The sequence below is a fragment of the Leptinotarsa decemlineata genome, unplaced genomic scaffold (assembly GCF_025532065.1).
Source record: "Leptinotarsa decemlineata unplaced genomic scaffold, Ldec_3_MD MMD2_tig00000008_RagTag_RagTag, whole genome shotgun sequence".
Taxonomy (NCBI): Eukaryota; Metazoa; Arthropoda; class Insecta; order Coleoptera; family Chrysomelidae; genus Leptinotarsa; species Leptinotarsa decemlineata.
Window position 1 is genome coordinate 8,562,742 of NW_027412537.1, and position 23,074 is coordinate 8,585,815.

General features: G+C 34.4%; 2 protein-coding genes across 2 annotated transcripts; both read left to right on the top strand.

Annotated features, from left to right (window-relative positions):
- Positions 1-4,114: 4,114 nt before the first annotated feature.
- Positions 4,115-4,693, top strand: LOC141480769 (RNA-binding protein squid-like). The gene has a single exon (XM_074171173.1). It carries the CDS (start codon positions 4,115-4,117, stop codon positions 4,691-4,693), a length of 579 nt encoding a protein of 192 aa, XP_074027274.1.
- A 7,107-nt stretch (positions 4,694-11,800) lies between these two features.
- On the top strand, positions 11,801-13,205 carry LOC141480692 (uncharacterized). Its single transcript, XM_074170980.1, has 3 exons — positions 11,801-12,202; positions 12,262-12,483; positions 12,540-13,205. Exons 1-3 carry the CDS (start codon positions 12,032-12,034, stop codon positions 13,185-13,187), a joined length of 1,041 nt encoding a protein of 346 aa, XP_074027081.1. The 5' UTR covers positions 11,801-12,031; the 3' UTR covers positions 13,188-13,205.
- The last annotated feature ends 9,869 nt before the right edge of the window (positions 13,206-23,074 follow it).

Here is a 23,074-nt window from a genome sequence, read left to right on the forward strand (position 1 = left end):
GTAGACAAGCTGAAGAAAATAAGAAATTGTATCATTAGTGCCTCTTGAGCTCTAAAAACCAAATTTTGTGTTTGTTATACTTTATTTTCATTCAAAGAGGTCTTCTATGATTTTTGATGAAGCAAAAAAATAAATGTGGCAGCAATAATTTCACTATAACGTTCATCATTCATTCATTTATAATAATATATAGATTTATAATAAACAATATTTTTCATACTGAACAATATCATTTATTTCCTACTGTTTTTGTGAATTTTTATTCTTGCAAAATCTGAAAAATAAACAAAGTTGAATCATCAGAGACTCTGCTAAAGTGTAGTTATGGGCAAGCTAAAAACTCTCCGCTGAAAATAGACCAATTAATCAGTAACTCATATTTACAAATTTTGCATACTGTTGTAAATCATGCCCGAAGGAAAATAACGCCGGCCGCCGTTGGTAGCCATAAACCAGGCGTGACGTGGCTGAGAGCGCACGAGTGTACGATGATTCCCCGCCACTCTAGAAGCAGCAAGAATAATGCTGCCGATTTCGGCGGAATTTTGGCGAAATTTCTACGGCATTCGATTACGATATTTGAAGGCTAGCCACGAGGATATCGACACAGTCGAGTGGAAGCTACAGTGCGATACGCGAAGTGATCCAGTAAGGCGATAAACATTCAAATAATAGTTGAAGTTTTAGTTGAAGTGTTTGTTGTATTTCAAGTGAAATAAAGTTAAGTTTGATTATTCGGTGTACTCAATTATTGGTGAACCCACAGAGAAAAACGTGACAATATGAAATGACTAATATTAGTAAAAATAAAATTAAAATACTCCGCTTTCTTCAAGATGGTTTTATCTTTCTATTCTCATCCTAAGAAACTGTTCATACGAAATGCCTCGAATGGCTATATTTTCAAGACATACGTCAAAAAAAACGAAGTGTTAATAAACCATATTCGGTAGTTCACGTGAATGCACATACAGGATGTTGTCCGAAAGTTCAGATTGCTTCACATTCCCGTCTTTTACCTCTCACCTCACCAATGGTACGTACCCAGGTAGGTACCGTCTATTTCTATTCAGTTCGTTAAAATATATTTATTTATATGAAAAGAAATCGTACCTGGTTACCATTAGCAAAGCGAGAGGTTGAAAACGAAAATGTGTACCTAAACGGATCAAAAAAGTTCAACCTTCCTCTTGATGAGGATCCAGTAATATCAATTACTACACGAAAAATTTTGAAACGTACACTCTGATCAAGTAGACGTTAGACCACGCGATAAAACAGATAAAATAGAAAGAAATTGTTCAGTAGTAGCTATAAAATATTGAGAAAGCTTTTCACAACAGTAATTGAAGCGTATAGTCTCATTAAAACTGCTAACAATGTATACTATATTCACTAGTATTAAATGAAATTTCAACAATAATAATAACACTGATAAAGAACAAACAATGGAATATATTCCTTCAGAGAAGGTGTTCGAAATGTCTACCAGGTTATCCTACATTCAGGCGACACCTTTTTTGAACGTTTTTTGCCGAATTAATTAGTTCAACAGGAGTGAGAGAAGCAAAACTTTGCATCTCTGCCAATTCGAATCAATCGGCAATTTGAAAATAAGATCTTTCAACCTTTCCCAGAAGTAATAGTCCATAGGCGTTAGGTTCGTGACCTGGCCGGTCAACGGTTGGGTCCTTGGTCAACTATCAAATTTTTACCAAAATTTGCAGACAAAAAATTGGTGACAATTACAGTGTTGTGAGGCAAAGCATCGCTTTGTTGAAAATATTTTTTTTGGGATCCATTATTTTTACTATCAATAAAATGGGTTGCAGAATATACATGCCTACATTATTTTCTGTTATGATGTTAAGATAACGAAAAATCAAATGTTGAAAATATTATTGCCATGACAAAAACAATCTCTCAAATGAGTTTTCTTCATTGTAAATGGGGACAGTTACATAGATGATAAGTACAATTTCAGAACAATTTATTATTTCATTTGGTCAATCCGTGGTAACCGATATCCTAAATCTTAGATAGACAAAAGGATTAACATTAAATTTGAGAAACGATTCTATTCTGGTGAAGGATATGTTCTAAGCACTGTGTTTATTTTCATTTAATTAATTTCTTTGATAGATTATTTACAGGTTACTGTACTTACAGAATAGAAGATGACCATCCGGAAATTTTTACTGATTAGTAGCTATATTTGACGCAATTCATTATTCTGAAAAGAAATTTGTGAGTTATCTATCCAGTGAAAGATTTTGGGAAAATACTTTATTCTGAATGAAGATTCAATACTTTTGTTCAGTCTAGATTTTGTGGAGTCTTTATCTATAGAATTTTGTAGGTCAATGTTCATTCCTCAAATCTATACTACCGTATGTTTCAATAAGTTACTTCGAAGGCAAAATTTTCACAGCCTTGAAGTTAGGCAAAAGTACTATTCCTTCCTGTTTTCATTCAAAATTCTCTATGATATCATTACCAACCTTATCACATTTTCTTATTATGGATAGTGAAAATAATGTTTTTCATTATGTTCCAAATAGTTCCAGCTGAAAAAAAATAGGGTTTCAATATTTATTTCTCTTCTCTATTGTAGTGAAATTACTAGTTATGAACTTATTGAAACTTGATAAAATAGCAATTTGTGAGTGTTAAAAGTGAGATTTTATTTAATGAGTGAAAAAGTTTACGAAACGAGTGTAGCGAGTTGAGCAATTTCGCGAACAAAATAACACTTACTTTTAACACAAATGCCATACAGAGTTTTTTGTACAACTGTTCTGTTTTCATAATAAAATAGATAAATTCAATATTTCTATGAAAACACATTTTGACATCTCTTGTCAGTAAACTATTTTCATGTTATCGCATTTACTGTGAAGTGGCCTTGTCAGGTGAGGCCGAATCACGTGGTTACCAACAAACAGTATCGTTTACAGCTCACGCGTTTTATTTTAAAGGTTTCGCTGGTGTTTATTGCGTATAACACACTTGTAACGGAATTTTATTGTTTCTATATCTATTTTTCATAATGAAACTTCTTTAAAAATTGATAATTGTGTTTTATTTACTGCCATTTGGTCGAAAAAAATCGTGTTGAAAATACGTTCAATACTAGCGTTAAAACTATTTCTAACATGCTACTGTGTGATCATCATCTTTCAATACCCTTGACAACCAATAATTTTTGTTTTAATTTCTCATGTAATTTATCAATCAGAAGAATCATGAAATACAAATCAATTAACAAAATTCAGCTTCACAAATTAGTGAATTTCATCCAAATGTAATGTTTTTTATGTTCATGAAAGAAAACGAGAAAACCGACTTTTCTCGAAAAAACGTAAATAATATGGACGAAGCGTTTATAAAAAAATATAGATCTTCATATTTGTCACAAATTTCAAGTTCAACTTTTTTCAACATGAGGTCCAGTTTCAGTGATAATCATAAAATAAAAAACATTTACTGACCCAAAATTCAGTCCATTTCATCCCCAGTTTCCTACATCGACTTCAATTTATTTTCATCAAAAATTTACATTTTGTGAAACATTTTACCTCCAAATTCATACAGGTACAAATCGTATGAAATCAGTTTTCATAAATCCAATTTGAACTTCTTTCATTGGCTAATTCCAAAACAACCCCTCTCCGTCCATAAGTTGGTACTCCTGGTCAGGTTGTATATAAAAGGGACAACTTGGAATTAATATTGTTAGTGACAAAGTGATCTTTGAAGTGAAACAGTTTACCTCTATTTGTATATCAAATAGCAAGTGATTTATTAGAATTTACCATTGAAGAAAATAGTGGATCTCGACCAAAATTTAGTGAGTGATTATCAGAGACAATTCAGTGAAACACTAGACAGTAACATGTATAACCAACACAACAATAATGCTCAGGCTACAACCTCGTGCCCACCGTCTGGATTTCAAGGGCAGACTCAAAGTAACCAAAATAATGTAACCCAACTTGCTCACAAGGCATACCAACGGAATGACCATCCAAGTAATCAATATCCAACAACCACGTCCGAATCTAGACAATTTTCAATTCAATACTATGTTCAGCAAATTTACGAATACCAAAAGATGGTATTCCAACAAAATTTGCTCAAATATGATATAAACGGTTATATGAGAACAAAACAAAACAATGGACGATTTGATGACATCAAACGCCGACCAAAATATTCAAGAACAAGGAAAATATGCGTATCGGGCTTCAATAATGAAATCGACCGTCAGAAACTACAATCCTATTTTGAACAGTTCGGTGAAGTGAAGCATTTAACCCTGCTGACATCTGAAGAATGTAGTGGGGCCTCTAAAAAACATGCAGTTATTGTGTTCGTGGATTCTTCATCCGTGGACAAATTAACTTCTATGACACCAGTTTTCGCTGGAGATACATTGACTGTTAAGAGAATTCTACCCAGAATATTAGTAGAATTAACAACAAAAATAAACCACTGCGATATCATACATTATTTAGCCGGATTCGGTAAAATTTCAGACATAACATCGCCATTGGACGAAAATAATATCCAGAAGAAGGGTTACTGGTTCGTAACGTATGAATCCGAAATAGCTGTTGAAAATATTCTGAACAAAGAAAAGCATTTCATCAAGAATATCGCCTTAAACATAGAAGAGGCAATATTCGAATAAGACATCTGGGATGATGATGCAGTAAAGGAATCTCAAGATAAAAATGAAGGCAATAAAAGGGGTTACATCACGTAAGATGATTTTTCAATAACAAAATGTAGTTATTTCTAAACTGTTCATGTATCATGAAATTGGGTATTTCCGATTATGTTGTAAATGTGAAATGAATATATTTTATAGTGTTATTTTCATTGTTCATAAATATTGCATGAAATATACTGATACCTCATTGAAGGAAATAAAAAGTAAAAATTATGTTGTGAACATTACTTTGGATGATCAATAAAGAATTTAAATTTGTGAAATGTGCTTCATATTCATTTAAGGGTGCTAGAGATGATTATAGTAGTCATGTCATACAAAAATCGAACGCTAGGTGCAGACTGCGTAAGTGATATGTTTACCCACTATTTGGGTACCACAACAGTCCAATCTCAGACCGTTACCCTCCAAAAGCTAGTTAAGTTACTTCATTGTCCAAAAATAACTTCTTATTTACAAAGTGCGAATAAGTACAGTTAGATAACCCTGTACATGCCTAGAAGCTTTACATGGAAACAAGACCGAAAAGAGGGAAATTCAAAATGTGTGTACAAAAGTTTGTAATATTCACAAAATGTACCTAAATTTAGAAAGAAATAAGTAGCAAACTAGTAGAGGAAATAGTTTTTAAGATATCAAAGTTAGATATTTGAAGTTACAGAAATTGGTGGTTAAACTAAGGAAAGTAAATGATTTTCGATTTTCTATCAACAAAACATTCTTCTCAAGGCGACGAAACTGGGAGCCACGCCAAATCTTTTGCTCCCAGAATTTAATTAAAATTATTAGAAAAGTTTGCAGATATTGTATAATTATGAGTAAAAGAAAATAATACTTGGTAGAAGGTTTCAATAGTACCACCCTGAATAATCCAATTCCAACCAAAAACCTCATCAAGAAATTTATAACTTGAAGAATTTCCAGCGGACAAGAGAATCCGGGGGAGACACATTTTTACTGCACAAAACACACACAGAAGGAAAACCAGGTATTTACCTCTTTCCATATCAAATATAAAAATTACATGCATATATAATTAATTTTTCCGAATTAATTATGTATGTTTAATTATATAATGTTTTTCATTATGTTCCAAATAGTTCCAGCTGAAAAAAATTACGGTTTCAATATTTATTTCTCTAAAAAAAATTGTAGTGAAATAACTAGTTATGAACTTATTTGCAAGCGGAGAGTGACAAAAATTATTGAAATCAAAATTGGCTATAAAGTAATTTGATCGATATAGAAATTTGTAAATATCTCGAAAACGATCACCTCCAGCGTTATTGAGGAGGTGTACCTTTTTTATTTGGATAAGTTGTGGGAATTAGGTTTTTTCATGAAAAGTACCAAAAGTTCACTGTCGAAAAAGTTAGGGCAATTTGAAATAATAATAACTGCGTACGCAGCGCCCTCTGGATGTTACATGAAAATTAATACAAAATTATGATTTCCCACGTCAAAAAAAAACCCCGGGTACCGCATTTCGTGCGAATAACTTATTTTTTGCAAGAGTTATTTTCAAAAAGCGAACAAAAAATTCAATTTCAACTCCCCGTATCTCCTAAACGAAGCAATTTCAGATACAAGTTCATATATACTCTTTTTCTTAAAATTGTCTCAGTAATACGTCACTTGAATATTTCAACGTACTTATGTTACACCCTGTAATGGTCACTTGTCATTGCTTGTTCGTAATCATGCCTCAGCCACCGTATTCACCAGATTTGGCCCTCTGCGAATTTTCCCCTTCCCAATATTGAAAATGAAATGTACATTCACCTTATTTTTTGACCAGTCAGCATATAATAAAACGCTTGTTGCGGTTTTGTAAACTGTTTAGTGAAAATCTGTACTTATAAAATTGCGAAAGTCACTCACCCAACACACATTCATCACTGTTTCTCCCTACTGGTAAGTCTTAGGACGCTAGAATTTGGTATATAGGTGCTTCTAAGTTCTTAGATGCGGGTTTACATAAAGAAAATTACCTTTTTATCATTGTTTTTTATCATTTATATTCAGTATCAGCATTGCACCCGTGTGGAGCTGGAGGGTTCGTTAGTCGTTTATAAGGTGTATCTTAAAAACGTTTTCACTATAACATATGATTTGATTTTTGATAAAATTTTGTACGGATTAAAAACAAATGGATATATTGATTACCTCTATGAAAAAGTAAAAATACCTATTCTTTAATATTTGTCATCCTGAAAGATATCATCTGTCAATCTATCAATATGCTTTATTGTCGGAAGATTAGTATCTTATTGACAGAGTCTTGTAAAAAAATCAAATGAATGTCATAAAATATAAAAATACAAACATAGCAATTTCACAAATAAAACATACGTGACATAAAATATAAAAAATACAAACATAGCAATTTCACAAATAAAACATTAAGAAGACAGATGAGTTTAGGTGAACATTCTAAGTTTTCATGGTAGAATTCATGGATCGAATAATAAGATTTTTTTATTAAAAGATCTTTAACTGTACTTCGGAACTTTTTGATATCTATGCTATTTTTTAGAATGGCAGGAAGGTGATTATATACTTTAATACTTTCATAAATCAGAGAATGCTGAGTCAAGGCGAGTTTTGGATAAGGTAAGTGAAGCATATGGTTCTGTCTGGTGTTGTGCCAATTTGTTCCGGGAGTGTACATGCTAGTTTCATTTTTATGAATCAAGCATACTGTTTCCATTATGTATAAACAGGTGACAGTTAATATTTTGTCGCTGATGAATAAAGGCTTGCAGTGATCTCTCGGCTTAGACTTTGTAAGGTATCTCAAAGACCTCTTCTGTAGCTCAAATATCGTATTCTGTAATTGTAAACTACAATGGCCCCAGAAAGCTATTCCATAGCGAATATGAGATTCGATCACTGCAAAGTAAGCCATTCTAGCTGTAGTGTGCCCTAGTTCATTTAATATCACTCTAATAGCATAACATCCACTAAATACTTTTTTACTCAGATGGGATACATGCTCTTTAAAATTTAATTTAGTGTATATGTGAATGCTTAGGAATTTAGTGTGTTGTTTGTTTTCTATGTAGTGGTTATCCAAATCTAAATCGTCTAGTATATATACATTTGAAAGTAACTAGTTTTGTTTTGTTTAGGTTGAAGCACAAGGAGTTTGCGTTACGCCAGGCTTGAATTTGTTGAATATCTATTTTTATCGTATTTGACAGCCGATTAATCGTCGGCAAATACAGTAAATTGTCCTGCGATGTTAATGGTTATTAGGTCATTTAAGTATATAAAAACAACACTGGTCCTAAAAGAGACCCCTGAGGTATTCCATGTTTTATGTCACTGAGATCAGACTGTTCACTTAATGTTTTCACCACCTGTCGACGTCCTGTCAAATATGAACCAAACCAGTTCAAATTTGTTCCTCTTTTCCCATAATAGCTGAGCTTCCGCAGCAGTGTCTTATGATCAACGCAATCGAAAGCTTTCGAAAAATCACAAAACACTGCTGCAACAGCCTTGCTATCATTTATGCTAGAGTATGCGTTTTCTAGAAAGGAAAAAATGGCATCTATGGTATTTTTCGAACTTTGAAAACCTAACTGAAGGCTAGATAGCACATTGTTCATCGATAAGAAGGGCATTCGTCTTTTTTCACTAATCTTTCAATAATTTTTGAAAGGGTCGATAATAAAGAAATGGGCCTGAAATTTGAGGGGTCTTCCAAATCTCCACCCTAATGTAACTGAATAACCATAGCTGTTTTCAAACATGTGGGAAATATACCATACCTGAATGATTTATTAATACATTCAACCAAAACATGTAATGCACTTAAAGGTAGATTTTCAAATATTTTTACAGACATTCCATCCATATCCGCCGAATTTTTATTTTTGATTTCATTGAATATCTGTATAAGCTCATGTACATCCGTATCTGTGAGAATAAAATTTTCAACAACATTTACGTTTTTAAGGTATTCCAAGGGGTCACAGCTGGCTTTTATGTTCTCTTTTAGTTTTTCACCGATAGAGCAATAGAAATCATTGAGTTCTTTTGGATCTAGGTTAATTTTAATGGAATTGGCCTTATTTTTACCCCTAATATCATTTACTTCAGCCCAGTTTTCTTTTGTTTTATTGTTGGTTGTTCTGATTCTCTCTGCGTAATATGTATCTTTGCCCTTTTAATACTTTGCCCATAATATTTATTAAGGCATGTTAAGAAATATATATTATCGTTATAATTCCTGGTTGTATGTAATGATCTTAAATTTTTTCCTGAATTTTTTATACCAGTTGTAATCCATTGTTTCTTTTTTTTTATTTTCAGTTTATGCACAGGAAAATATCTTTCAAAAATGTGTATCATAGTATTATAAAAGACAAGTTATGGTTCTTCATCATGTAACATACTATTCCAGTTGAATATTTCACAACATTCTCTGAATTTATTGTAGTTCTTTCTGCTATAAATTCTACCAAATCTATGATCAAAAGAGTGTTTGATTTTCATAAGTATTTTCACATGTAAAGGCTCATGGTCTGAAAGACCGGAGGAAATAACCGAACAAAGAACATTCGCTTCATCTAAATTTGAGCAGGCATAATCAATAGTAGTGGATGAATGTTGCGAAATTCGGGTAGGCTCTGTTACATGCATTTTTATATTAAATGATAAAAATAGATTAGTCAAAGATAATGGTACTGCTGATTCCTTATCTTCTAAAGTATTCGCCATTGTATGGCGAAACACGTGTTGCGTTTTTGTAAAACAATTTAGTGAAAATCTCACAATAAAGTGTTTTTGGAATACGTTAGTTATGGATTTTCATCAAGTATCGGCCGATTCCATCATTTATCTTCTAAGTTAATATTCAGGTCACCAGCTACAAAGATATGTGCGTGAATGGGCATTTCAGACAGGAGAGTTTCTAGTCGATCTATGAAAATGGGTCCGTTTGAGTTATGTGGCCTATAAATTCCTATGATATACAAATGGTTCGTTTTATTGTATACCATAGAGAATTCGAACTCATTTTCCACTAACATTCCATTATATTGATCAACATTAGCGAAGTCATTGACATTGTTATTCTTTAGTACAATCATCGTACCTCCATGCCCCGTATTGGGACGACAGTATTTAGATAAAATGGAGTAATTCGGAATGTATAGAGTTTCTTCAATTTTTAACCAATGTTCTGGTAAGACTAAAATATCTGGCATTTTTTTGTCCACTAGGAGAACAATAAAGTACTTGGTTAAGATTGCGAAATGATTATCAGCATCATTAACATTTGTTGTATTTTAGTTAAGACTTGAAGCTGTCTAAAACTGAAGAACTGTTTCAATAAAAACGTCAATTAAAGATCTGCTCTAAAAATGTATGTGTTTACTGAAATGTATTATGATCGATAACCAAACATTGTGTTTAATCTGTTTGAAAACACTATAAAATCAACTCTATCATTATAAGGCACACAATTTTATAGACGTTCAATAAAAAAGGGACAATTTCGACGTGAAAATTAATGGAAAGGCATTAAAATTATCAGTTTGGATTATTACGGTGGACCAGAGTCACTGATGAAAATAATCTTATCTCATTCATTCGATATGAGACAACGGACCTGAAGAAAAATTATGCTGACTGAGTTGATATCCGTTGAAAGGGGGGATATTAGTCTGAAAACGGCACGAATAGTATTTGAAATTCAATGCAATATATTTTACAAAGTTTTAAGTTGTTTCATTATCCAACGAAGTTGTTGGATACATGAAGCTCTAAAAAAATACAACTTTAATTATTTTCATATTAACGTTTAAAATACCAAATACAGTTCCCTTATTAAATTCTGATCAATAAATAGAGGTCGAACAATATGATTTCCCAATATTCCTGCCCAACCGTTCATTTTTTCTGGATATTGGGTATGTGTTTCCTGGAAAACGTGAGGATTTGTGTCACTCTAATAACGGAAATTTTGTCTGTGAATATTGCCGTTAAAAAAAAAGTTCATTCGTCAAACAAATGTTTTGGAGATAGGAAATATGCCTTGCAATGGTTTCTGTTCTTCGATCAGGGTCATCTTCAGTTAATTGGTGTACCATTTTAATTTTGTATGGATGATACCCATTCCTCTTCAAAAGTCTCCATACCGTAGAAGGAGACACCTCCCAAACATTCGCGACGGAATAAGTAGATTGTTCAGGATTTACCACCATCTCACCAATTATTTTCACTTGCTGATCCTCCGGAATGGAAGGATGACCTGGGGGCTTTTGTTATGTACACTACCGGTAGTTGGGAATTTGGATACAAGTTCCTTCAAATATTTTCTGCAGGTAGGACGATTCGGAAAAACATTCATCGAATATCCTTTCGGTCTAGTGAAAGTTATGCGTCGCACCGTAAATAAAAATCGTTTCAACCCGCTGAAAAAATAAAAGGGGGGGACAATAAAGAAATGCACTGATTTATCACCACTTATGACCCTTTTAAGCAAATCTGGGTTGCTTTTTTTTTGTCAAATTGCCGTTGTGGCGTAACGTTATGTATAGTCGTAAGAGTAAAATGGGCTCTGCTTTTGATAATAATAATAATATAGGATTTATTGCCCAACAGAAACCATTTATAAGGCAATAGGTCACATTTTTTTTCCTAAGAAATAGTGCTACAGCTCCTTGGTAATGACTTTTTAGGTCGATGTGAAGTTCTAGAGAATGGTCACCCCGACCCCCAGATTCGACTCCCTAATTTACGAAAGAAATCATCAAAATCTGCTGCCTACCAACACCTGGATTCTGATTTTCGAGTTACTGAAATCTTTTTCCAATATAACGTCAGAATGACGTTATTTGACATTTGAAGACTCGAGAATAAGGCCCCTGATATTCTTCAGAATGTGACAGGAAATAGAAGCTTGCTTGCAACATAGTATGCAAATCAATGGTGCTCAGTCCGAACATTTGATAATAGTTATTTATGTATCAAGGGAATTAGGAGGGCCTTAATTACCGATGGCAAAGTTTGCTGAGGGACAGCAATTGCCTGAGGTTATTAAGGCTCATTAATTCCCGTGGTACATAGATAATTTTATTTCTGACCGATTTCAATAAAATTTTGTTCATTTTTGGAACGGAAAAATGTACCAATTCATTACCTTCCCGGTATATTTGAATCAGGTACCGTTGATTGTAGTAGAGTTTTCTTGTTGCTAGGTTGTTGCTATGTTACTTGTTTATAAACAGAACTTTGTTATCAAGCTGTGTTTGCGGTGAAAACGTGTTTTCTACCCCAAATATAATGGAGGATAATTTGAAAAAAGCTGAACAAGCAAGAGAATCATTAATTCCATCGAAAAGTGAAGCCGTATACCAAAAAGAATACAAGATATATCTGGACTGGCTGACACGGAAAAATGTTATGCCAAAAGATGTCACTGAAACTGTATTTCTGGCATATTTTCAAGAACTGGTAAGGAATTTTCTATGTTTTTCGGTAGATTTGGTAGTAATTGTGTTTATTCGTTTCAGTCAGAAACGTATAGTCCGAATTCTTTATGGACTAAATGGTCAATGCTAAAATCGATGGTGACTATACATGAGAAACGAGATATCACCAAGTTCAATGAACTACAGGCTTTTTTGAAACGGAAGAGTAAGAGTTATAAGCCGAAAAAGTCTGCTGTTTTATCTCCTAAAGATGTTATCAGATTCCTAAAGGACGCTCCTAATGATATTCATTTATTGCATAAAGTAATTTTTTTCTTATTTTCCTTTTTGTGTGTATTTATTTCCTTTTTTTGTTATAGGTTGTTTTGATTATGGGTTATTTTGGAGGATGCAGAAGTCAGGATCTTTTGAATATGAAGATATCGGATATAGAGGACCGGGATTCCGTTATGGTAGTGAACGTACCGGAAAGTACAACTGGTGTATCGAAGAAATTTACAGTTGTGGATGAAAAAGAGTTCTCCGCTTTGCCTTTATTAAGACTTTATATGTCTTTGCGTCCTAAAGGTATTGAACGATTTTTTTTGATCTTCCGACAAAATAAATGTACATCTCAGCCAATTGGAAAAAACATGTTTGGGAAAATCCCCAGCAAAATCGCAATGTATTTAGGATTGCCAAACGCATCTTCTTATACGGGACATTGCCTTCGTCGCACTTCTGCTACTGCTCTAGCCAATGCAGGAGCAACTATGACTAACTTAAAAAGACACGGAGGTTGGAAAAGTTCCACGGTGGCGGAGGGGTATTTGGAGGATAGCATCGAATTGAGAAATAAAACGGCGCGTATGTTGTCTACTTTGTCATCAGAAGAGGCAGGTACCTCGACTGTAGTGAACAGAAGCTCCAGCCATACAAAAGAAGAAATTGTTTCCAGTGGCGGAAGTAATTTTCAGGGAACATTTCAAAATTGTACATTTATTATTTGTAATGACGTGAATAAATAAAATATGGTTCAGTTTTCATTTCTATTTATTTTTACTTGTGAAAGGTAGGGGGAATTATAAAATCTATAATGTCCCAAGGGAGTTATGACCCTCTTTATTGATAGTGTAACTATGACGATATAAGCTTATAATATCCCGGTCAGAAATAAAGTGAATTTTTCTGTTCAATTTCACTTTCTAGTTTAAAATGGAATACGTATGTAGTTGAAAAAATGTATTTAATTTTTTCTGACATTGCTTATGGTTGTAATGTCAAAGATGTTACAGGATTGGATACAGAATTCAAAGAACTTTCAAATGGGGTGTCTGTAGATTTCAATTCCCATTTAAACTTTTGGTAGTGTTGATTTTTATAATCTGTTAAATGCAGACCACAAAAGCCTTAATAGGCTACTCAAATTCTTTTGTTACTTTTCCCATGGAAACGCATTTTGTAAATTTCACAGTACAAGGTCTTTTCTTGGGCCCTTCTTGAGGTTATGATTCTGCCTTTCGATTGGATTTTGGCAACACTGCAGACCCGTGCCAGTCTCGACTTCCCATCGCCAGGTGTACACGGAAATTTCAAATGTCCCGAAATATTTTTCCTCTCGAGTATTTACATAATCAGGAGTCAACGTCAGACCCGTTTCATCGGAAGCCGAGTTTAGAACAGTTGGACGCATTTGGCCACACGGACCTTTCGTATTGTTTCAATGGATTCGGCTGTTTATCTTTCCGAGCTGCTTTTGTAAATGAGGAGCGCCGAACACTTTTCAGATTGTTTGTTATTACGAGCTATAACACCCGGTGTTGGGTTACGATCCATCATGCCTCTAATGTGTGAAAACAAGGGTATGTCTCGAGTGGGCACTTTGGTCTGAGTAATGAGACCGGTTGCAGATGGGAGTCGACTCAATTTGACGACGTTCGATGTTTATGTGACGGGACTTGTCACAACTTCCTTGATCGAAATTATCACACACAAAAATTGACGTTAATTGGAGTTTCATTTCAGTTCCGAAGTAAGGGTGTCCCAAATTGACAACAAATTATCATTCTGGAATGCTGTCATCAGAATTTTGTTCAAATGTCTCAAACTCGTAAGATCACTGTAGAGTTAGTGAAGAATTATCAGAATATAGAAGAGTCCAATCAATCTGTTATGTTTACAACATTGGAAACGCGGTGAGCGCTTTTGTACCTTTGTTGGTGAGAGATGTCAATGATTAATTCGTCCGTAGTTTTTCATGTTCTTGGTTTTACCGATGTTTATACATGTGATCATTGTGTGATTAATAAAACATAGTTCAATATGTTTTTAGGTTTATGTTAAAACCTTGTTGCAACTCGATACCGAACAAAGAGCTAGAGAAGGACTGAGATCTCCTTCGGTACGGAGACCTCCAGTTCGGTTCTCACCTTCAAGGTACCAATGATTTTACTATTTGAATGGAGTTCAGTCATGCCTGAAAAATCTGTTTAGCCTTAATAAATTTCTCACCATGAGTATATATGCTAAACAAAATTGTAATCATTCATTTCACGTATTATTTTTTTTATAATATACCAATATCAGTATTACTGTCTGAGGTTGTTATTATATTATTGTAAAGTCTAACACTGCTATTGTCTTTGTTTGTAGTTACTATGAGTATATGTATTACTGTTTGATTATTCTGTACTATTGTAGTTCTAATTATTTCATATGCTGCATTATTTTAATGTTAAATTATTCCGTATTTTGTTTCCTTGCATTGACTAATAGTTTCTCTTTTTTGCCAAACTTATGAACCAATATTTTCAAAAAGGAGGGAGAATTGTTATGTTGACAACATTGGAAACGCGGTGAGCGCTTTTGTACCTTTGTTGCTGAGAGATGTCAATGATTAATTCGTCCGTAGTTTTTCATGTTCTTGGTTTTACCGATGTTTATATATGTGAACATAGTTCAGTATGTTTTTAGGTTTATGTTAAAACCTTGTTTCAACTCGATACCGACATAACACAATCTAGACATCAAAAGGGGTGTTTGCCTACAGAAGGTCGGATGTTATGTTTTTCTTGGCACCCCAATAGTGGGAAACTAAGTGGATCCAACAGAATTTTTATCGAGACAACTTTTGGGGGCCTAAAGACCTCGAAATTTTCGGACTTTTTTCAGTTTTTCGCTTACAACCCGTTAATGAAGCCTCCCACAGATAATAATATTCTTCACTAAATCAAAGTGCATTGAATTTTGCGTTAAATAACTTATTGGAATATCAAAACCAATCCGGCTGTCTAGGAGCAATCGTTCGTTGAAAAACGGCTATTTTTTCAACTTTTTCGAAAAATTTATCACTGGTATTCTGAAGACCTATAACTCCAAAACAGTTACTCCAATCGAAAAAAAAATCATGAAATGAAAGTTGTAGACCATGAAGTTCTACTTTCAGGAAGCAGCAGGATTTCAACATTGACCCAATACTTAGGTACATACCGACAATTTTTCCATTTTCCCTCAAAAAAGTCAATGGGCTAATATCAAGTATTTCAACAGATAACGATTCTACGCTATTTTTCAACTGTTTTAAACTCTTTCTAGGTTCATCAACAACTGTAAGAATAACTCAATGAGGTGGAAAGGGATGTTTAGGCCAGCAACAATAAAAAAATTTATAAAAAATTGTGATTTGGTATTAAAAATTACTTTCGAATTCATAAGTGATTAAAAATCAAACTACTATACACAAAGAGCCAATTTGTGTTGGGGCAATCAATTCATGAAATTCCTTACCAGGAGTATTTTTTCTAACACTGAAATTTCAAAAAAACTAGACTTCTATATCTTGCCCCTTCCCTATTTTTGCTCTCACAGTGCTTGATGAATAATTTACGACGGTGGTCCCAGAAGTACCCGGTCCAATGAAGAAAACACAAAAATTTTGGAATTTTTTATTTTTCAACACAATCTCCTTGCAGCTCTATACTTTTTCTAGCGACGTTCAATAAGTTCGATTCGGTTTGCATAATAAGAACTGTCTTGCTCATCAAAATAACCTTTGACTGCCGACATCACTTCTCCGTTGGAACGAAAAATGATCCGAGAAGGCTGAATCTAGCGAATAGGATGTATGAGGTAGCAATTCAAACTTTAATTCGTTAATTTTGGTCATTGCGATAATGGATTCGGGAGCTGGTGCATAGTCTTGACGAAACAACACTTTTTTCTTAACCAAATGCGGCCTGTTTTGCTCGATTTCTTCACTCAAACGTTATAATAATTTCGCATAATACCCGCCGTTGATGGTTTTACCTTTTTTAAGATAGTTAATGAAAATTATCCCACGCGCATCCCAAAAAACCGATGCCATGACCTTGTCTTGAGATGAAACGGTTTTCGCTTTCTCTGGAACCGGTTCTCCCTTTCGAGTCCGCTGTTTTGACCGTTCTTTTGGCTGTAAAACTTCGCTAAACACTCAATTGAAACATATTCACGTCGCTGTTTGTATTCGAGTGTGAGCAAACGCGGCACCCATTTTGCACACAGCTTCTCATGTCCAAATTTTCAGATAATATACGATGTACCGCACTTTTTTAAAATGCCTACTAAGTCTGCTAGCTCGCGCACCATCAGTCGACGATCATTCAGTACCGCTTTGTGGATTTTCACCACCGTTTCTGGAGTCGTCACCTCATTTGGTCAACCACTGCTATGCTCATCTTGGTAGCTCGTACGGCCTCGTTTGAACTCTGCTATAGTCTATCCATTCCCAATTGGAACGGGTGATGACCCGAAGACGATTGTAGATACCAACAGTCGAAACTAACGTGACTTGGAATCTCCACACTTTTTTATTTTTTGTTATTTTCTTTTTTCATTCCTTTAATTTTTATTTATTCATTTATTATATTTTTACTTGTAGGTTATTTCACTATCATTTCATTTCAGGTTTATTGTTGCTTAATATAATTGTTATTTTCAACTATTCTTTTTTAATTATTCTTCTTTTTTACTTGTTTCAGGGATTTCAAATCATTTTATATAGTAGACAATGGAAGTCCGAACTTGTGAAATTCTCCGACAAGAATATTTGAGGCGAATGAAAAGCTACCGAGAATCCAGCAGACATATAATCTACCTCGACGAAACTTGGTTTGACACCCATGATGTTGTCAAATATGGCTGGGTAGACGAAACCAAGTATTGTGCATTGAACACACCTTCTTCAAGGGGAAAACGTGTTATAATTTTGCACGCCGGGAATAAAAGTGATTTCGTACCTAACGCTTTGCTTCTATCGCCCAAAAATATAAAAGATTTGTCTGCTGATTACCACGAAGACATGACTGCGGCTTTATTCGAAACCTGGTTCAGTGAGCAGCTTCTCCCAAATATTTCTCCAAACTCGGTTATTGTTATGGATAACGCTTCGTATCATTTTCGGTTATTGACTACAATACCAAACAATGACACAAAAAAAACAGATATTGTTGATTTCATGCGAAATCATGACGTGGAAATACCTGAAAAGATTCCAACGAAAAAGGTATTACTAGCGACCATAAAACAACGTAATTTCAAAAAAGAGTTTATCATTTATTCGATGTGTGAAACACATGGTCATATTCTCTTACGTTTGCCTCCATACTATTGTGTGTTCAATCCAATTGAAATGGTTTGGGCCACAATGAAAGAAAGCTTGCGGAAATGTAATCAGTCACCGACTTGTAGTGCTTGACAATATAAGGCGAGTGGTGAATGAAGTAGGTAATAGTGATGTGTGGAAGAACTGTGTAGCCCACGTTATAAAAGAAGAGAACAAATATTATGTGCAAAGTTCCATAAATCCGATCGTTATTCAACCCGATGATGATTCAACCTCATCTGAATATAGCGAAGAAAAGTTTTGATTTTTCTAGCAATTTTGTTGGCCTCTATTATTTTGTAAATATATGTTTGACGAGAATTCGGTGTGATTATTTGTGTTTTCATCGTATTTTAGAGTTTTCGACTCGGAAATCAACTACCTTAAATTTCGAAGTTTTTCATAATTACCCATGGTGGAAAAATTCAGTTGAGATAACTTTTTCATGGGGTGATCAATTACTATGATTGTAAGAATAAGTAACTGAGAAACTACCACTGAAAAATATTATGCCGACGCCTATGTCGGCATATTATTTTTTGCTGTTTCAATTGGTATTGGAAATACTATACCCAATATTTTATTTTTGTAAACGATGGAGCAGACTCACCAAACCAATCCAGTACAATTTTTATATTTTGGTTGGGCTGAGGCTTTTCAAATAAAAGTATTGTACCACACAACGATGACCAATTTTCTCCCGTTTCACAAATTCACGGAAAACGTTCGCTATTGATGGCTGCTAAACAAATACTAAACAACGCAGCGTCGTCAAATTTGTAACATATGCTTTCTAGATTGGGTACTTTCTGATACAGTAATATTTTTCAAACAACTGCCGCCTTCTCTAGGTCAGGCCAGGTACTTCTGGGACCACCCTTATAAGCTATAGCATCTCGTTGAAAAAAAACGAATAACTTGGTTTAACGCATCATCTGGTTAGCTCTAACGAGATGATATTGTTAACAAATAGCTGTACAAATGAAACAAAAACAATCATTTATCTTCATAACGTTCAGCCATCCGAGGAAAGCAAGGTGGAGTTATGCCAGAACCGTGATTATTTCAATTGATTTCAGTTTGCTCATAATTCTTCCTGTTCTTATTAGCAGTAACAACGAACACGTTCCGGTCAGACACGATTTAGCATTTACAGACCCATTAATCAATTGTTGTCTAAAGCAACTGCAAAATTACCAGATTCCTCGGCACACCGTTGTAAATCCAATCTTGGATGTCGATAAGAGATATGACTTGCACGAATGTTTAATTAAAAACCATTCGGGAGATTCGGTCAATATTAATGACCGAACTACGCTTCGAGTGGTTTGTTAGAGAGAAAGAAATATGAGGGGCAAAGAGATGTTCTGTATGTCGCAGCCAAATGGTTAAAGTAGCCGTTCAATCAAACAGCTAGCTCTTTGACTGAACAACGCCATTCAATCACACGCTAGCTTTTTAATTGAATATTTGAGGCACTCAAAACGTTCAACACGCTGATTCAAAAGCCGCCGCGCCGTCTAATTGAAATAGTTCAGCGCTCACCACCGCGGCGCTAAATGCTTGTGTTTATCTTGTGAAAAAGAAGGCTGAAAAGTTGCCCTTTTCTGAACTTTGAAGGGTCGTAACATTGTAAATAAGGGAGAGCGCCGGTTTTTTCTTTCGGATTCGTAATCTCGGCATCAAAATATGTAAGTACACTCAAACATTTTTTCAAAATCCCCCGGTGCACTCTAAACGAATATTTACCGTTACGGTAAATATTCCTATTCTTCCAAATTACATAGTAAACTAATGGTCACCCAGTTAATTTGCCATTCAACAAGTTGGCTAAGGCGTTGTTCAGTCAAAGAGCTACTAGCTGTTTGACTGAACAGCTATTTTAACCAGTTGACTGACATATGTAGCACAGTATTTCTGTATACAGTAGTTTCACTCAGCGTCGGTCCCTTTGATGTCGGTGTCCAGGAGTTTCATTTTTTATAATGATGACGTATTTGACACTAATGACATTTCTTCCTACTACAATCTCAACCAAAGCGTGTATACACTGCTCAACATAACAACTATTCATATAAACTGCTCAAAAAAAAACAGTCTATGAAAACCATGTTGGGCACCTGAGAAAATTGTACAAATGATAATTTTGCATTTGTGTAATATTGAAGTAACCCAGATCATTTGGGCAATGATGAACTAAGTTTCAAGTAGATTTTAAAAATTCATGGAATCGGCAGATGTTCATATTCGAATGTGACAAAATATATTTTCATTTCAACAAGAAAAAAGACAAGATAAAGAACGTGTTTTGTTATTCATGAACCATGGTACGAATCCATGCGAAATTTCTTTGTAGTGATTTTTGGGGCCAAATATAGCATATTCATTTATTGATTGGAGAATTCAAGATGGCGAACGAGTTTGCCGATTCGATTATATTAAGGACCAATTATTAAAAATATTCCTAATCGAATTCATCATTCAAGATTAAGGAATCTGTAGAGCCTATTCTTTCTGAATTATGTAGTTACTATTCAGGACTTGAAGAAGTAAAAAAGTAATTAAGAATGTAGTGTTCAATCATACAAAAATAATTTTTTTGTATGTATGTACTAACTATAAATGTATGTGAGAGTTTTCGGAGTCGGAAGTTATGAATTATTTACACTGTAAGATAATAGGTTGTTTTGCTGCTTCCAGCTTTTATCCAAGTAAAAATTGATAATAAAATAACTGACAAGTCCAAATGCATTTTGACTATACCATTATATATGTTTTCCGACAGAAAACAACTACTTCTTTAGCTAATAACTCGACATATATTGACAAATGTTGATATTTGAATCTATACAAGTCTAGATGTCTAATCAATCCCGAAAAGTTGCTGCGTAGATTAAAAACAGTTATTCTAAATGAAACATGTCCTATTAGTCAGCAACTTCTTATATAATGTAAATTTGACTATCAAAAATACCTTACGATTGTTAATGTTTCGGAATCCAAGTCTCCTCAGACATAAGTGCAAAGCTTCTCACTTTGGAGAAACAACTTTGCAAATAGTGGGACTTCGCCTGATTCGAACAAGGACCCAACTGCGGACCGTTTTGAAGTGTTCCTTATCAATGCAGACCATGCTATCACGGTTGTATACACACAGGGACTCGGTATTCCTCCTAGAGAGCTCTTGCACAGTACCATGGTTCATGAATAACAAAACTCGTTCTTCATCTTGTCTTTTCTCTTGTTGAAATTAAAATATATTTTGTCACATCCGATCCCATGAATTTTTAAAATCTACTTGAAACATAGTTCATCGTTGTCGAAATGATCTGGGTTACTTGAATATTACACAAATGCAAAATTATCATTTGTACAATTTTCTTAGGTGCCCAACATGGTTTTCATCGACTGTATTTTTTTGAGCAGTTTATATGAATATTTGTTATGTTGAGCAGTGTTTAAACGATTTGGTTGCGTGCCTGTCTTGAACTCGTCGTTTGCGCAGACCTGAGACTGCAACTCCTGGGTCTGCGTGTAGAAAATTCAAACCAAAAATCACCCGAAGTGGGATTACTGTATATAGTATACTGTGTATGTAGTGTCCGACCGAAACTGGTTTTTACCATCGAAACCGAGACCGAATTTCGGCAACGGTCTCAGTTTCGGCCGAAACCGAAACTTCTTTACAAGGATTATGTTTTGAGGGAAAAATAAAGAAAACGTTAATATAATCAGTCAGTCTTTATTTTTTTATCTTTAAATCACAACGTTATACAGTCTTCGACATTTTCACTTACTGATAATCAACAAATCAACATTACAACAACTTATTTGAGAAAAAATATTAATTGCACCTTGAAAATATTCAAAATAGGTGAGGTGTTTATTTGAGTAGGTGTACACTCTTCTTTCGAATATTATTAATGGTTTTTCAAAAATATTAAACATAAAGTTACTTATTTAAGTTGTGACCTGATATCACAATAGGTACTTAATATCTATGTAATAAACAAAGTAAATCACGACATGATTAGGCAGGTGGACGCGGCCAAATGTCTTCGCCGCTTGTATGAAATTCAACGCGCCGAACATGTCCGATCACAGCACGAGAACTCCCGAATGCAGTTTCCGTTTCGGTCGTAGTTTCAGCAGATTTGCCGCCGAACCCGAAACTAAACCGAAACCCGTTTTTTGCTGAAACCGAACTTTCGGTCGGACACTAGTTCTATATGATGACGTAAGGTATTTCTGGGAAAGGGAAAATTTCAAGAAAAATAGGTACGTGTTCTGCTTATTCATTTACAGGAGAAGACAACCATGGAAGTGAGAAAAATCAAGCCTATCAGTCATCAAACTTCCATGAGCCATTTATTATCAAAACTATTACCTAAGTATTTATATTTCAACCTCTCTGGAGAGGGAGGGGTCATTGGGGGCCATTATCGAATATCAAACTTGAACAATTGAACAGAATTTACCGATACTTGATGAAAATCCATATTAAAACTCATGAATACAGTTTATGGTATGATTTTCCCTAGAAAGAGTTTTACAAAAACCACGACACGTGTTTCGCTATACAATAACTTTCCCAAACGTTATTATTAATTATACAATAAACTGTATTAATAAGTGTTAATCAAACTTGCAGGAATACCTCGCTTTGAAAATCTGTTTTTGAATAAAAAATCAGCTCAGCAGTAGAAAGAGTTTTCAAACAGACAACTTCTGAAAACATTTAATAATAGTCAACTGTAGTCAACAATGGTTTGCTTTGGAAAAAGTTGTACACTCTGATTGTTATCACCTTTTATCAGTATCTCACGACATATCATGCCAATATATTATTTCACGGACTGTTGTTTTTTGCCTAAGCGGTTGGACGGTAGGTATGATTTGATCAAGCTATAATGAATCAGTAAAATTTCAGTGGCACCTGATATGAATATGATTGGCAACGAAAAAAGATATGACACCTTCCCAGAAAAGTGGATTGGCACTTATGGACCTATTCAGTGGCCTGCGACGTACCTGCATTCTCGACTTGTCATATTTTTATATAAATGCATTATTTCTTTTTCATATTCTAGATCACCAGATCTTACTCTGCTAGATTTTTTTCTCTGGGGAACAATTGAAAATCAGGTTTACAATACATCAGCTACTCGTGAAGAACTAGAACATAAAGTAAGGGTGGCATTTCAGAACATCACTGATACACTGAACAGCTAATCAATGTGATGCGCGGAACAATTGAAAAAGTTGAACTTTGCCGTG